This window comes from Diachasma alloeum, unplaced genomic scaffold (assembly GCF_001412515.2).
Source record: "Diachasma alloeum isolate Michigan unplaced genomic scaffold, Dall2.0 Dall_scaffold_00681, whole genome shotgun sequence".
NCBI classification, from domain to species: Eukaryota; Metazoa; Arthropoda; class Insecta; order Hymenoptera; family Braconidae; genus Diachasma; species Diachasma alloeum.
Genome location: NW_021680813.1, coordinates 540,374 through 558,353, shown reverse-complemented (window position 1 = coordinate 558,353; position 17,980 = coordinate 540,374). Strand labels below are relative to the sequence as shown.

At 36.9% G+C, this 17,980-nt stretch overlaps 1 protein-coding gene across 1 annotated transcript; it reads right to left on the bottom strand.

Moving 5' to 3' along the window:
• Positions 1–12,420: 12,420 nt before the first annotated feature.
• Positions 12,421–15,760, bottom strand: LOC107044179 (CCAAT/enhancer-binding protein). Its single transcript, XM_015265973.1, has one exon. The coding sequence runs from the start codon at positions 15,372–15,374 to the stop codon at positions 14,328–14,330; it is 1,047 nt and encodes a 348-aa protein (XP_015121459.1). The 5' UTR covers positions 15,375–15,760; the 3' UTR covers positions 12,421–14,327.
• Between the last annotated feature and the right edge of the window lie 2,220 nt (positions 15,761–17,980).

Sequence of the window (17,980 nt, the reverse complement as noted above, 5' to 3'; positions counted from 1 at the left end):
TGACAGTTGGTACTGTGATAACTGAATTTCTACATCAATAACAATGAAATTTCAGATCTTAGCAAAAGAAGCAGTGTAACCGAAGACATGCGACAAACGGCGTGCAACGGAGCAGGCAGCACCGATCACATACAGCCGTAAATCTACGCATTATTTGTTTTCCTTTTCTTGTTATTTTGACTAAATGTATTGATATTTCTTTTCTCCCTTTTCACCCTACTTCCCCATGTCTTATCTATTTCTGTCATCCACTTCTCATCCATTTTTGCCTCTGAATGGAAGCCTTGTCATTGGTCATGTTTACGGTTTTCTAATTTTGCTTGGAAATCATGTAGAATGTCATAAAACGTGAAGATATGATGTTTTTAGAAAATGTGTGTATGTATGTCCGTATGTGTGTGCAGATTTTTGATAAATTCTTTATGAATCTCAAGAAAAAGTCATGTAAAGTTGCAGCTATAAATCTGCAGTTTTGTCACATAATTGCTATCATTTGGGAGTAGCTCTGGGCACAGTTTCAGCCCAATCGATCAAGTAGTTGTTGAGATAGAGCAATTTCTCAAAAATCGTTTTTCCTCAATATCTCAAAAACTATGTAACCTAATTGAATTTTTTCGACGTCAAAATATTCCTTGTAACAACATCTACCAAACGATGTCATAATATCCTTATGAAACTAGGGACAGTTTGATGATAATTGCCATTTTTCATTTTTATGATAAACTTGATGTATACACGATAACTCCCCAAAAAATTGAGATAGGATATTGAAATTTGGTGAAATTGTAGCTCTTATAATATCACAGGATGAGTTCGTGAGTAGGCGAAATCGACCAAGAGATTTAAAAGATATTCAACTTTTTGTGGAAAACTGTTTTGCTCAATATCTCCTAAAACACTGGTCCAATTTCAATTTTTTTTTCAAAATACTCGTCTTGCTGCCACCTATCGAGATCAATCAAAATATGAATACTCGTCCATACAAAGTTTCCGAGATAGTTTTGATTTGACGTCCTGATTTCAGGAATAATCAAACTTATTAACTATGACCTAACAATTTCCATACGATGGATCATTATATACTTTTCACGAGTTATCCACTGATAACTGATGATGCTAATGCTGTTATCAATGTTTCCCCTCTGACCCATTAACTTCTAACTCATCTTCTCCTTAAGGATAAAATTGAGAATCGTTAATTCTGCATGATTGATTAAAATTCATATCCGTGATTTAACTAATCATTTATCTGGTCTGTACTCTCGAAATTCTCATTTTTTGCTTCCGAATGGAAGTTTTGTAATGGTTCGAATGGTTTAAATATCCGAATATTCAATTTTTACATGGTTCACGTATGTATACTGACAGTATCTGGAATGAACTCTAGCTAAATCCAGAATAATCCCTGAATAAATCTCGGCTACGCACTGATTAAACCTCGATTGTATATTAATTAAACCCAGACTGAAAGTGAATTCGAGTCTTGATCGCGTCTAAATGTAGCATTATTCGACAGTACGAAATGAAATGCAAAATTTTTATGACATTCCAATCCATAATAGTATGACATGAAAACACAGAAGAAGAGAATAGTGAAATAAGAGCTGAAAAAAACCCATTCGAAAGCAAATTACTAATTTATTAGGAATGATAATTATGCTCATCCATAAAAAAATGGAATGGTTCAGTTATTCGAAGGTTGCCATGGTTTTTCCTACATCCCAATCATATGAGCAATGTATCTGCTCCATATTTCTATCTTTCTTACGTTCAAAGAAGTACTTTTTTCATCAGACCTGCCTGAAATGTTCTCTTTTCGACATAGTTTAGCGCAAGGGAGAGTGAGGCAGAGCTTCTGATCTAGTTCAATTCTTGCCATATTTGTTTATAAACAGGGATTTTTGGATTTTTAGTCGATGATGAATGTTCTACTTTGAAAACCTAGCGAATGTGCTAGAAAATTCTACCGGATTTCTATAGAACTTTCAACAGTTTTTTGCTGATTCTGTTGAAATGGTCATCAGAAAATATTCTACAGGAAAAGTCAATTTACTTCGATTTTTGAAAAGAACTCAATCTACTGAGATATTCTCTATAGAATTTCGTCGGCTTAAATTTGATATTGCTCTCATTTTATTTATATTTTCTTTTTATCAAGAACGTCAAACAAAAAAATTCAAAATTTGAGCCGAGAATATTTTTTATTGAACATTTCAATAGAATCGGCCAAAAACTAATAGAAAGTTCAAGGGAAATACAGTAGAATTGTCTAGCAAATTCTAGGTTTGTCTATTGATTTTTCTGTGCATAATAGAATGATTCTATATGAATCCTAATTCCCAGGATTTTATATATACTCGTATATTTCTAGCCTGGAGAGGTCAATTCAAGGAGTCATGCCCACGTGCAGAAATACCACCCGAGCCGAAGACGAGAGTCTGTAGAGTTTATAGAGTCTATAAAGTGGTCTACAGAGTTGACGCAATCCATGTAGAAAATTTCTGTATGATTTTTCCATACGTGGCGCGCTTCCTTAGGTAAAAATAAATTTTCATAATAGTAGTTTTATGGGACTCATATAAGCAAAAATTCTTCTCTTCCAATTGATAAGAAATTTGGAATGATGGGAAAAAAGTAATGGTTCAAATAATCTCTGTATAATCCTTCAATATACTCTCGCAGATAATTTTGTAGGCAAATAGGATGGGAAAAGATTGAATGTTCCGCTGTTAATGTGCAACAATAGCAGGAAAATGGAAAATTAAAAAAAATTCAAAAAGACATATTATTTCGGGATAATTATGATTTCTAATAACAGAAAACTAAACTGGTACAATTAGTCTGACTGTGAAGGTATAGGCGGTGTCAAAATGGGTAGGTTCGAAAGGTTATCTCATACTCTGAGGTCATGGCGCGTGCACTGTAAACGGGTCTCAACATTACTCCGTTTTATCACCGTATTATCATAACCAAACAAGAGATTTCCATTTTTTTTAATTGTGAAAAGATTCCCATTTCTACAAAAAAAAATAATTTTGGGCAATGATTCTGGAATCATTCCGTGAAATGCAATAAAGTACGCGGGTATTATGCTGAAAAATACACTCAGCTTATAATAAATGAAGCATTTCATTCCTTCACACATTAGGGTAAGCTACCCAGTAGATGGACACTGCCCTATAGATGGACGAGCTACTTTTGGTCTGGGTACCTCCGTATGCTTTCCGCAGCGACTTGACCGTATTCACCGAAATTCCGGAACCCTCTCCAGCAGCCTTCTTCAAAGCTTCGAGGATTTCTTGCTTCGTCGCTGTCTCCCCAAGGTCCTTGATCTCGACATCTTCCTCCGGTGTTTTACTGAGGACCTCAGCATCATCTCCGACGAGTTCAGTTATGGCGTTCTGTAGGCCGGGAGCTTTGTCGGTGTGCTCTTTCGAGAGGATGATGTTTCCGTTAGCCGTCCTCCGGATCTTCTCTACGCACTGTTGGGACTGACAGGCTGTTGCGTCCTGCTTCATTCGCTTGAGGATGTCAGAGTATGAACCTTCGGGCGAACCTTCGTGCTTCGGGCGAATGATCAGCGTGTCAGGTCTTGCCGCTCGTTTCCTCTGCTTTGAAGACTGCTCTGTAAGCTGCTTCTTCTTCTTCTTCTTTCCTTTGGCTTACTGCCACTCTGACCTCTTCGGAAGCTGCGATTTCGCAGTGGGCGGCGGTGGTGCTATCGGCTCTTTTCGTTTCTTCGCGGGCTTAGAGTTCGCTTTCGGAGAGGTGCGCTTGCGCTGCCTCCCCGTGACTGGTTCCTAGGAATTTGGCGCTAGCTGTTCCAGCCTGTTCCAAAATACTCGTCTCGACGGCTTCTATCTACATCAATCAAAATATCTATACCCATTAATACAAAATTTTCCAGATATTGGCGTTATTTATTTTTTAAATTTTTTGAGGGATTTTCGGTAAGGATCGAAGGGTTTTGTAAGGTATAACACTCGGAATTATCATATATCGTATTAGAATTTATTCACAGCAAACAAAACTTTGGTTCACACCATGAGAGCTGGAACGAATGCTCCTGCGACAACGGTATTAATCCTCCGATCGAAGATGTCCGAATTATTACGAATTGTCGTGAGGCAACGTAATAAGGTATTCGGCTGCTAAGGCGAGCTCGAATACAATAGATTGAAATAATATGAAATAAATACAAGTAACTTCGCTACAGTTTTTTCATTCTTATTTATATTTGTTTTTCGTTTTTGCATTCTTGTTACTTGAAAACAAATTAAGATAGCAAGTTGAGACTTGGTATGATTATAGTTCTTACAATATTGAAGGTTGGTATTTTGGATAGGCGCAATCAGACGAGCAATTTCGCCGATATTTAACCTTTTGCATAAATCTATTTCACTAAAAGGTTGAATATTTTCCTGTAGACACCCTGTAACATGTGGTTACGGTTATGCGCGTGTCTCAAGAATGGAGAATTGCTAAGGATTCATTGGGTTTTACTATCGATGGAATTGATAAAAAAAAAGAGACTAATGACGCAAAAAGTAACGGTCACATGCCTTCTGTCAGATCGGGTCGAACCCCTGCTTGTTCAAAAGGATACAGATATGAATGGATAGATATGGAAAAGGATAGAGATATGAATTATTGATAATATTCCGCACATTTTGAATCCACAATGACCATAATAGCATGAAAAATGTCGCTAATTATGAATAAAAGAATAATCTAACATTAGTTTAAATTGGCATTGCGGTGACGAAAACGCGAGTAAAGTGGGCTGTTTTTATGTGGACGTCCACAGACATGAAGACATACATATCCACATGTTCAAGAAGATCATATTTTCGCATTTTATTATATTTCAAGTCATCTCCCGGACAAATTTAAGGTCCCGAAGTTTACACTTCACAAAGCATTTATACATATAGAAAACTAACAGAATCAGTTTGAATGACTATACATCAGCTATACTTAGGCACAATCATTCTAATCCTCGGTGGGAATACAGCTGACTTTCTTGCAGCGCAGTGACCTGATTTTCTTGCGCGCAAGAGTAAGAGTGTTTCAACTGGGCGAGGGGGGATTACAGTGTTATGTCTGTGAGCGGCATGTAGGGTCTTCATCAGTGTTGGTGAGCGAGTAAAACGAAAGGAAAAAGGAGTTGGATAGTACAGGCGTAATGTATGAAAGAACTCGGAGAAGGGGGCACCTAGACTACCAGCAACGTAATATTCGTCACGGTAATAGTGACTGCTTTCGATATTACAGCAGCACTAATGTTATTCATTTGTGATCTAATGACGGAAAAATGAGAGGAACCAGAAATAAGTATTCACTGAGATGATGAAAGTTCTATTCTTTATTTTTCGGCCCTATGCCAGCATGCAGCGATGTCTTACATCCGTAGGAACATTCATCTTAGATTAACACCATTTATTTATTTCCTATGATTAATTTACCCTCATTACAGAAACGACAATGGGAAGCAAATTAAAGTCGTTGATTTCAATTGAGTGAATGTCTTCATTTTTAACTCCATGATATCTTCTGATTTATTGACATTGAGGTATTCTTCACAAGTTCGTTAAGGCATACTTGCGTGTTTTAGGTTTCCCAAGGGAAGCTTTGTAACTATGATTTTTTTCAATTCTCTAATAGTGAATGGAAATGAATAACAATATCAGAAAACATGGAAAAAATGTTTCCAAGAAATGTCTGTATACAGGTGTGTATTCGTCCGAAACTATGACAATTATTCGAGAATAGTTATTGCAAAAAAGCTAAAATTGTGACTCCTTATTGGTAATACTGAGACCCATATTTGTACTCAATCTTAAGCATAATTGGTTGAGCACCAATTCGAAATTTTTTCCTCTCTAAATACTTACTAAGGTAATACCTATACTCCATCGAATCTCCGAAAAAGACACTACGACCTTGAAAACTCTTTAAAACACTTTAAAATTCTGGTTTCCAGTTTTTTCTGTCAGAAAAACTCATATTGAATTCACTCATGGCCAAACATCGGCTTTGGGCTGGCATGCCAAGTCTCGGGGACCCCTTTACTGCCAAATGTCGGCTGAACGTCAAATGGTCATTCGGCGAGTCCCAAGTCTCAGCCAATAATTGTGTAAACTTCGGACGCCGAGACTTCATAAGGGTCAAACAAGAAAGAGAAGTTGACCGATCCGAAGGATCAAACTCTCATTAGGATCACTGTCTAGCAGGGAGCCCAATAATCCAACGGGCCAAACACTCTCAAGGGTCATGACGGTCATAAGGGTTAAATAGGGGTAATAGCAAATCTACTTGTAAGGGTTGGAGGCTTTTATGAAAAGTCGAATGATCATCGGGATCGAATGGATCATACAGAAAAACATGTAAACGGATGTCAAGGGACAAATGATCGTAAGGTATGTAAGGTTCAAACTCGAGACCTTACGGGTCAAACACTCATAAGGGTCAAATTATGATAACGGGCAAGCAAGGAAAATAATTAGAAGCATGAACAATTCTCAATTTCTACAAATCATCGCAGAGAAAAAAGATCTTCATTTTCCATATTGATAAACACAAATTCTTTCACTTCAATTCTTGGGAATGCTGTAATCACATTATTTATTGATTGTTAATAAATAGACTGCTTACCATATCTATATTGAGTTTAAACTTTTTCGTAACGAATAGCTCTACCGTGGCCGAGTGGGTAAAGTCAAGGACTAGCAACCTGAAGGTTCCAGGATCGAATCTTGGGTTACATAACTATTTATCACCCGACAATTCACCACCCAGACAATTCATCACACGACAACTCAACTATCTCCAGTTTCCAATGGTTACAATGGGTCTCGACCTTTCTTACCAATTTGGGACTAGGTTGCCAGTTTGTGAATTTAAAATCTTTGGTACAACACAATATAATAATATGGTTGACCAGGTAGATGACCGGGACCTCACTTTTTCAACACCTTCCTTCTGAAGGCAATTAATTTTCAAAATTAATTTAAATATAAGTATTTCTATAAATTCACGAGCATGGTAAGGCAATTAAATTTCACGCCTTACCAGCTCCTGGCGTTACCCAGGACCCACGACGAGGACGGGGCTGGCATCGGATCCCAAAAAGGACCACCATATAGTTTCTGTGTTGACTTTGACTGATGTTATTGTACCGCGTTGTTATTCTGCAGTGTTGTTTAGTCATGTAACCTGTTATCCAGCTGATAAATAAGCGAGACGACATATGCTCATCTTCGTTCAGTCCCTTGACATCCGAAGTAATTGTGAAAGAGGGAAAAAAATTAGATTTTATTAGGGACATTTTAGACTGCCTCCCACCCTTCCATCACAAAATCCAAGACCCCCCTCCCCCCACGTTCTGTGGATTTTTTAGATTTGCTTTTCTTCATGAAATGGGATTTCAACAAGAATGAAAAAAAAATCCTGAGAAAACATGAGAAATGAATTATTTATTTAATACTCATGCTCTTGTTAAATCACCGAGGATTGCCGGGTTTGTGACTCGCTCGGGTTTCTTGATACAAACATATTGATATAGTGTACTCTTTCGAACGCAAGTGCCCAGTACCGATACTTGAATGTAACGATGGAGTACGTATCGATACACAAAATATGGATATTTTTCAAACTTGCACTAACACATTTGCTCCAATGTTTTGGTTTTTATAACAAATTGGTTTTCATAACAAATATCGCGAGGGTCAAACATCACGAGGATCGCGAGGGTAACAAGAGAATGGTCAAATTTCACGATGATCAAACATCCAGTTCACAAGGGTAACAAAGGTGTAATCAAATTTCACGAGGGTTAAGAGGGTAACAAGGGGATGGTCAAACTTCACTACAGCCACGAAGGTCCCAAGGGGATCGTCAAACGTCGCAAGGGTTGAACTCCACGAGGATCACAAGGGGGTCATCAAATTTCACGGGGGTCAAACATCACGAGAGTCACGAAGGTAACAAGCGAATGGTCAAACATCACAAGGGTCAAGCAGTTCACAAGAGTCTCACCTTCAACCCTCGTGAAATTTAAGCATTGCTTGGGCTCCCTAAGAATTCTCTCTTTTTTTTTATAAAACCATAAAATTTCATCGAATTTTCTAGAAAACCCGAGGATTTCCCTCATGACAGTCAACCCTCGTGTTATTTGACCCTCGCGAAATTTGACCCCCGCGAAATTTGACCATTTCCTTGTGATCCTCATAAAATTTGATCAAAATGTTCGTCTTGATGTCCTTTATCTTAATCAATCAAAATATACGAGGTATTCCACGTCAAATGAGTCAGTCGCTGACCCTCACCCTTTTGGAAATTAATGGCGATTTTTTCTACGATCGGGGACGTTGAAAAACTATCTCTAAATTTTTTTCAGATTTTTTCGGCAGCCCAGTTCGGAGATTTAATTTTGTTCACATTTTTCCGTGTTTTCCAATAACTCGAGTTCTATTTGTCCGATTTTGATTTATTAAGCATCAAAATTTTCGATTTTTTACGGCCTATACGACTATTTTTAGTATTTTTTTTTTTTCGATTCCTAGATGCTCATAATGACGATCTTTCGAAAAAAAAGTTGAAAAGCTTGAATTTTGCAAATTACGTCACGGTTGATAATCAATAATTTTTTTCAGTAACTCTCATAATCACCGACGTCCATTGGTCGCGATGGCTAAATCGTTAGTTCGGCTTGGCCACTAGGAGGTCGTGGGTTCGAGTCCCAGTCCGGTCGGGTTTTTTAGCTTCTGGAAACAGGGGTTGGGAGCTCGAAAGGGTGGCTGGGCTTCGGATCCCGACAGGGGGGGACTCTTAACTTCCGGTAAAGCGAGTTAAGGGGCTCGCCTGGGGCGGATTCTGGTGGGGTCCGCGTCTCACCGCGGCTCTGGACGAGCGAGGGGCGGGGTTCCTAATAGAGGAATCGACTGTACCGACGGAGGTTTTCTGTGGTTTCCTTCGTCTCTCTCGCGGGAGCAAATGCGGTATAGTGCAGCAAGTAGGCCACAGCCGCAAAGTTAGGTAGACGATAGATGGCGGAGTAAACCAAATGGGTTTAAAATGCCTTTAATAAAAAAATAATTATCATAATCAAAACAAGTATTTTGAGCTGTTATTCTAGTTGGACATCCTCCTGGATCTATGTTATTTTTAATTTTTTCTTTTGGAAATTTCGCAAATTGGTCGAAACACCACAAAACGACTTCGACTATGTATCGAAAAAATATGTGATATATTGGTATCCAATCAATTGCACTGCATACTGTCCATAATCAAAGTCAATTAACGCAATTTTGAGGTGTTGCAACCAAATTTACGGAATTTCGAAACGAAAAAATTGAAAATAAAATAGATCCAGGACGATGCCCAACTTGTATGATGGCTCAAAATACTTGTTTTGATTATAAGAATTACTGAAAAAAAAATGAAACAAATCATCCGTGACGTAATTTGCAAATCAAGTTTTTCAATTTTTTTATTTGAAAAGTCGTTATCATGCGCATCTAGAGATCGAAAAAAAAATTCACTAAAAATATTCTTATAGGCAGTAAAAAATGAAAAATTTGGACGCTTAATAAATAAAAATCGAATGGATAGAGCTCGAGTTATTGAAAAAAACCGGAAAAACGAAACAAAAATCATTTCTCCGAACTGGGCTGCCAAAAAAATCTGAAAAAATTTGAGATATAGTTTTTCAACCTCCCCAATCGTAGAAAAAATCGCCATCAATTTCCAAGAGGGTGAGGGTCAGCGGTTGACTCATTTGCCGTGGAATACCTCATATATACCCGTTCATATAAAGTTTTGGAGATATATCGATTTTTTTTTACCTCAAAATCGTTGTTCGCTCTCTAGCAGACGCAAAAATCGAAATATCAAATTGAAATCAAATCTTATTGCGCTAAAAACCATTGGGAAGCCCACCATCAATTTTTTTATGGCAAAGTATAAAACAAAATTAATGAGTGAGATTTTCACTGCCACATGCTCGCTACTTGTTTTTATTTTTAGTGCATTACATTACAAAGCTGCAAAAGCTGTAATACAAATACACTGCTGTATGCTGTATATAACTCAATATATTTTTCTGGTATATTACAGCACGCCCAATAAATAGTGGCTGAGAGAATTTTCCAGTTTGGAACTCACTCTCTAAAAAACATTTATGGAATTTTTATTGACGAATGCACTTTTCAATTTAGAATAGACTGTTTAATTCTGCATGTAGTATGTAGTATCGAGCTTTTCAGCTGCCGGTTTCAACATTAATCATTAACAAAAATGTAATATCTCTGACATGAATAAGTTGACAGAAAATTATCAGAGCTATATTTTTGCAGTGAAAAAAATCGCAAAAAGCTCTTCTCGCCAGTTACCTATATTTAGAGGATAATCTACATTTTACCACGTCAGAAAAAAAAATTAATAGAAAAAACTAGCATTAGAAAATTTAGGTTTTTCTATGAAATTTTTTTTCCGATTCTATTCGAAAATTTTGGAACTTCCCTGCACGTTTCTTCGGACGAAAATAGGGAATTTTGATCTTTCGATACAACTTATTTTGTTGAGATCGTCTCTGTACAATTTGTTCATTTGAAATTTTCCAATTCTTTTCGCTTAAATATTTAAATGAAAGCAATAAATGACAGTGAAAAAATTAGAAAATGTTCAAATCCAACAAAAACAAGACTTCCAGTCGGGAGCAAAAAACAAAAAAATTTATGCCGAGGATTTTCTGTGGAAACATTTCAGTAAAATAAGGTGGATAAAAAAATCAGTTTATGTTTTCTGTAAATTCATTTTTATTTACCATTGGTACTTGAAAAAATAAGTAGAAATGCTGTGTAATTTTCCAATAGAAACTGTAGAAAACTAATACAACTTCCTAGTGAATGCATCAATAATACTTAGCAGTCTTCTGTACCATTTTTTTTCACGTGATCCCTTCACTCATTTCTTCCAGCTCTGCATTCTCACGGTAAAACTCCTTGAATGAAAAGTGACCTGTGAAGTAATCTGAATCAATTAGAAGCATTCAAAATATGAGGAGGGATGAAATATATTCGGAGATATATTTTGTAGAACGACCTGGCCGCATTTAGTCTGCGTATCAAGTGCACCACTCGATCCACTCAGCTTGGAATGCCATCAACATGTAACATACACGAGCATCTACTTTGGTACCATGCAGTCTATATGTCATTGGCATTAGTACACATGTGGCCAAAACAGCTTGAAACAAATTTTCTCGGAGTGGTCCACCAGTGAGTGTTTTAGCAAAGGTGGCCCTAACCCAGATTATAATTGTAGGAATGGAGGGTAAGCAAAGGAGATAAATAGATAAGTGGATTATTAGTTGAATGGATCAACAGGTCAATCATCGAAACCTGATGGATCGAATGGAAAATAATACAGGAGTCGAATGAAATATGACACAGAAGAAAATGGCGTAGATCTTGGCAATGAATAATTTAATAAGCGATCGCTTCAAGTTCGAAAAGTAACCTTCGTCAGGCTGCAGACACCTTGGCGTCAAAACTTGTTGGAGGATTATGTCATTTCTTGAATGGACGTGTCTAAAATTATGCGCATCATACGATTATCAATTTTTACCATTTTCTCATTCGTCAGAATAATGCACCTGCTTCAAATGTTTTATAGATGATCTTCAGAGCCCTGTAGGTAATAGAGTCCTGTGCACATTGTTCTTCTGAAATGCCTATTAACACTATATATACTAAGGTAAATTGCTCTTCACATTTTTTATTCTTTTTGATTGAATAATTTTTCTAAATCAACTAAAACACCACTTGGAATTAAATTTATCGAAGTGGAAGAAATTCATGAATAAAATCTGTGAAGAAAAAAAAACAAAAATGAACAGAGAAATGAACGATTTTCTTTTCACCCAGAACGAAAAAAATTTCTCAATGATTCTCAATGTGAAATGGCATCCCGACGCAGTGTCTTAGCCTCGTATATATATGATACAATATCCAAGTATACTTGATTTCTATTTATAATCTCTCAACACACGTGTGAAAAATGTACTGCGCAAAGTTTTTGCAGCCAATATGAATACAACGTGTGTATGCGTATTAACGGTATCATATATACAACCCGTGGCATTAATCTATTTATCTGACTAACAGAAAACTTATCTTGTGACTCATTGAACTGATTCCGGTTCGACATTTTCTTGTTGATGTTCCAGAGAGTATACCTATCGTTCAATTTTCATTGTTTCACATCTACTTTTATCATCAATACTTGATAATTTTCGGAATTAGCAACTCATTATTGTGTTCATATTCCCCTCAAATTCAACTTTTCATATTATTGAAAATCTTGTAGCCCCGAAAAATAACAAAAGGATAAAAAAGAAGATTCAAAACATTTTTCTAGTGAATTTTCATATCAAAATATATTTGTGCTTTAACATGAAGACACCCATGAAAGGTAATCTTATACTCGGTATAAACGTTCACGTTGAACGCTGTTAACAATTCAATGTACATTCATACCCGTACAATCTCGTGCTTGCCAGTTACACTGTGCGCAGAGGCAAAGAAAAAAACTAAAAAATAAATCATAATCGTGACGAATCCAATTGTCATGATACATCTGAAAACGCGTGTACACTGTTTTAGTAATTAATTTGCCATCGGTCGTCAATGATCAGAATGAAACCGTTTTGATTTTTTGAAAATTTTAGGTGTCTATAAGTGGCTTGCTTACTAGAAACTATAGAAAAAATATATGAAGGAGAGGGAACTTGCTGCGTCTATACAACAGAATGATCAACAAACGAACAATAAAATAGATGAAGCCCGCTTCAAACATTTTATCCATCTTTTTTACTAGTTTTCTCGAACGGTAACTTAAAATACAGAAGAGTGACCTGTAGTGACTGTCAGCATTGGAATATAATGAACGATTTTGAAAATGATTCCATAACAATTTCTGTGATTTTGTCATTTCCTTGAATGAACAAATTAATTAATACATATATATTCTCTCTCTCTCTCTCTCGCTCTTTGCATGTTATCTAAACAAAATATATTAATTTTTACTTACAATGACGATAATTTTCCTTAATCATTAATGTAAATTCAAGTTAACTGTAATACGAGAGTGTGTATGTGTTTTGGGTAATTTGTTTCCTTTTCGGTTTTCCCTATCGCACACATCCCTTTCATTAACGCAAGTTACCGTAATTCATTGAACTCTTCTCACAATTGTTCTGCTTAGTCATTTTTTTTCCTTTCTTGTTCATTCGCCGAGAAAAATAACATGTCGATATCGATGGATTAAATCAATACAGTGCGTGGTAATTATGGTATCTCGGTATGCCACGAGTTACTTAGGTACAAGAGCGATACGCTAATTAATTAATTTACACGATTATAATCTATTACACACCGTATCTAATCACAACGTCATGCGAAACAATGTATAAATCTATGGAGAGACTTTATGCGCCACCTACCAAAGAATATATACCTATTTCAAGATGCTTTTCACAATGTTTTTATTAAAAATCTCCGTTTTTTCTCTGTATTACTTACACTTTCTGTCATATTTTTCATTGCACGGGTTCAAAAAACCGTATTTCCAGTCTTAAGCTATGATCATTTTTTTTCACAAAAATACCAGAGATAATCAAAATTACACAGGGAAAAAAAACTCATCTCATATCCATCATTTCGAAAATGAATCTTAACAGAGTCTTGAGCAGGAGATCAAAACATAGCTGTCACAGGGAAAAACAATCCCCCCAAATTAAATTCTAAAATTTACAGAAATAGTGGATTTCATCATTAGGTCCACAAAGTATTTCCTGATGAATGTGAATATAATCCTCGCACTGGACTTGGATTAAAAGCTCACATTCGTTAGAAAATACTTTGTAAATCGTATGATGTTAACCATTTTATATTACGGGCCCGAAAACGGCGATCTAGCTGAGTGAAGCGAGGTTAGAATCGTAGTGTATCGAGCCTCGTAACACAAAGAATATGAAGTGATTTATATTTTACCTTCCCGCTGACCTCGGAGGAAGCCACTTTCTCCTTCTCTCACTTTACCCATTCGGAGAATCTACCTCGAATAATTCGTTCAATCATCAAATTCCGATCTTTGAAAAATCGATCTGGCTCGAAAGATGCACACATTACCAGCATCTTTAACCGCCAAATATGTATCTGTTAATAATTTCATGAAGGTCGACACAACTATAGTCCTCTATAAACAACAAAACGAAGAGAGAAGAATCTTCTTCCACGATCTGAAAAAGCACGATGTTACGGATGCTACATCGGTCCAACCGCATGCTGCTGAAACTGATCCAAATGCCTTGATATTTCACGGTGCAGCTGTTCGGGGACAACACCAACGCTGCTGAACAGTGACCTGAGCACATTGAGCTCCTCCGTAAGCAGTTCAATCCTTTTCTTAAGCAGATCATTATCCTTGACAAGTAATTTCACTTTTTCTTCAGTTTCACGCGATCGTACCTTTGCTTTTTCCCGACTTTTCCTAACTGCAATATTATTTCTTTCACGTCGCCTTCTGTACTCATCGCTAGCCTTATCCACTGATTTGGATTGTTTCCTAGCAACAGCGGCAGCAGCAGCGGCAGCAGCTGCCTGGTGTTGATGTGACATTACAGGTTTCATAGGTCCCCTCTGCGGTTGCTGATGATTTTGAGGTTGTTGGGGATGCTGATGATGCACAGAGTGACCGCCTGGTGCAGTAGATGGTGTGAGGTTTGTAAAGGTAGGTCCCCCATTGGCGAAAGGTCCATTAGCAGGACTGTAACCTCCGGTTGGATATTGCGGACAGTGACGTCTGTAATCAGCTGGATCGACTGGTTCTTCTTTGATACTAGGTGATTCAGAAGTTGAACTGTTGCTGTCACTACAACTGTTACTACCCTGATGATAACTCGCACCACTGTGTACAGGTTGAGGCATATATGCCAGAGTCGTCCTTGGGTATCCCGTCGTCCTTCCCTGTTTAACTCCACCATTACCACCACCGAGCATATCTAGGAGACCATCATTGAAGTGAGAATCATCGATGAGATGTTGCAGATCTAACGATATTTCCGGTGTGTTGAGATCCGTTAGTTCCCCCGCTGCTGCACAATGTTCAGCATACTGCTGGTGCAACGTAGCTTTACTCGCTGACACTTTGCTTACTGCGACACTGGTCTGTTGATTGTGATTGACTTGGAGTGCTGAGTTATTGTTATTATTACTATTATTGTTATTTGTGAGAACTATAGGTTTCTTGAGCTCCGGCGCACCCGGACCCTGGGTCTGGTGTGCAGCCTCGTACATTACTGGCGATTCCATATTATCACTCACTCACGCATCACAGTTTACTATTAAAAATGATTCAATTATTTCCTCAAAGTTATTAAGGCAAACTTCACAAGGTTTCTCAGTCGAGCCGTTATCACTTGAATTATTATAGTCCTTTCAAATGTTTGGAGTTTGGTTTTCAGTTGTTTAAATACTCATTTTTCATCACAACACTATTGAAATAATTATCAACAAATTCAACGTGAACTGAAATTATTATTCAGTTTCTAAACTATTTCAATATTGACATATTTAACGATGCAGTTAGTCACTAACACATCCCAAAAAACTTGGATACTAACCGAGCTCTGTCAAAGAGGGTTTAAAATAAAAGAAAACAATAGTGGAAACTAAAATTAACCAAACCTTCCGAACCAGTGTTGGCGCGCGACTGAGTAGCACAGCCGCATGCCGTAAGTTTTCAATGTGGTGGGCGCCAACTTCGAGTTCGTTCAAGTGTAGAGCGCATGCGCAAACATTTACTCGTTCACTTCGTCCCTTCTCTTCTTCATTTCTCGCTTCTCCTTAAATGATAGAGATGGATAAATTCTTTTTTTTTTCAAGTAAAATAGTTTCCCTCAGAATTATTTTTTTCACGTACTGTTTCTGAAGTTTATTAATTATAGATGGTGATTCTTTAGGGGCTGGATGGTGACAATGAATGATGAAATGGGAAAATTATTTTCGTATTGACGGGTAATAACAATCGAGTTGATAGATTTCTATTTAAGTGGAAATGAGAAGGAATATAACAAACAAGCAGGTGATAGCGAGTATGTGATAGTGAGTATGTGAATGGAGGTTTTCTACTTAGGAGTATGCTTATCCTTTTTTGCCATCAATAAATTGATGACAGGCTTCCCAATCGTTCCGTTTTGGTTATTTAATTGATTCATATAGAGGGCATTCTCTGTCAAATCAGACAGTCATGTTTCATGATCTCTCCGAATGTCTTCCCAATTTTTCAAGGTGTTCTGTGACTCAAAACAAGTATTCCAGATTTTTTTCCGAATTTTTGTACCACCCATTCTCGTTTAGCAGTTACATTTTTTTGCCTGATGAAAATACCTTATTGCTCCGGTTCAATGCGTTCAAAAATGATGATTAAAAAAAGTGCATTTTTTTCGAGCTTTAAGATTGAAAAATGATCAAAGGTCGCAAACCATCAAGAGATCGATTTTAGCTCAAAAAAAGAAGAAAATAATTTTTTTTCTTTACTTGGACACTTCTAATCGTTGTGATATTTTTGACAGCATTTTTCAAGCTCCAAGAAGATTACAAAAAACATTTCAAAGTGGAAATTTCAATTTATACACGTTCAAAGTTTTTTTCGCCATCAAGACACTGATGGCGGGCTTCCGAATGGTCTGAAATATTACAAAAGTTTATAGCTTCACAACACTAACTACCAGCAAAAATTTTCGAAGGTTATTGCTGCCACCTCCATGAGTGCTATCAAAATTTCAATGGTTCGAATACTGCGTATGAGGATATACATATTTTGTGTCCAAATTTCACGTTAATATATCGGTTGTTGTACAAGCTAGAGTGTTTACAAAGTTGTTTTATGAAAAAACGGGAATATCTTGAAAACTTTGTATGAACTGGTATATGTGTTTTTTTATTGATTTAGACAGAAGGTATCGAAACGAATATGTGGGGAAAAAATGAAATCGGTTGCATAGATTTGAAGATATTCCATGTAAGATTTTCAGAACAAGTCGAATATTTCCGAACCTACTGATGCGATTGAACCCATTTTCAAAACCAAACAATGTGATCCTGAGAGGAAGATTCTGTCGAAATTTCAAGTTGATATCTCGATTTTTGCACAACGTTGAGTGTTTACAAAGTTTTTTTTTTATGAAAAAACAGAAAAGGGGGAATATCTCGAAAACGTTGTATGAACGGATATATATGTTTTGATTGATTTAGATAGAAGGTGTCGAAGATGTCCAGCGGAGAAAATTTGTGTCCAATAATTCTCATAGGAAAAATCCAAGAGAAAAATTCAAACAAAAATTTGAAATCTATTGACTTTTTCGTATTGAATATCCAATCGAATCAGCGCAAAAAACAAATAGAATTTTCCAATAGAATTCCAATAGAAATCCTATAGAAATGCCATCGAATGCCTATAGGATTCCACTACAATTTTCTAGCGAATTCGCTTGGTTTTCTATTGAATTTTTTCATGCGTTTTGCAAAGTAATTATTATGGATGTCTGCATAGCATCAACTCTATCAGCTACTACTCCATGCATTATGATTATTATTATTATTATATTTTATTTTTCAACTCGTAAATGAGATTGTTGAGCGATTATCCTCGAGGGTTCCGACTTCACCTCGAAGACCGTCCAGCAAGCAAAGCGATACAAACTTTCCCTAATCGCTCTGCAATAGTACACCCTCTAACCAGAGGGTGAGCTCTACTGTAGTCCAGAATCATGCTGCCTAAGTAGACGAAGGGACCCAAGGATGACAGCCTCTGCTTTTGACCAGCTAATATGAAGGCACGCCTATAAGCCGGGATGATTTCGAGTGCAGATATGAACGACTGTTTCATTCCCCTGAAAGAACTAATAATGAGGACA

Coding starts and splice junctions, on each gene's coding strand:
- LOC107044179 (XM_015265973.1), bottom strand. CDS start 15,374: ATGGAATCGCCAGTAATGTACGAGGCTGCACACCAGACCCAGGGTCCG.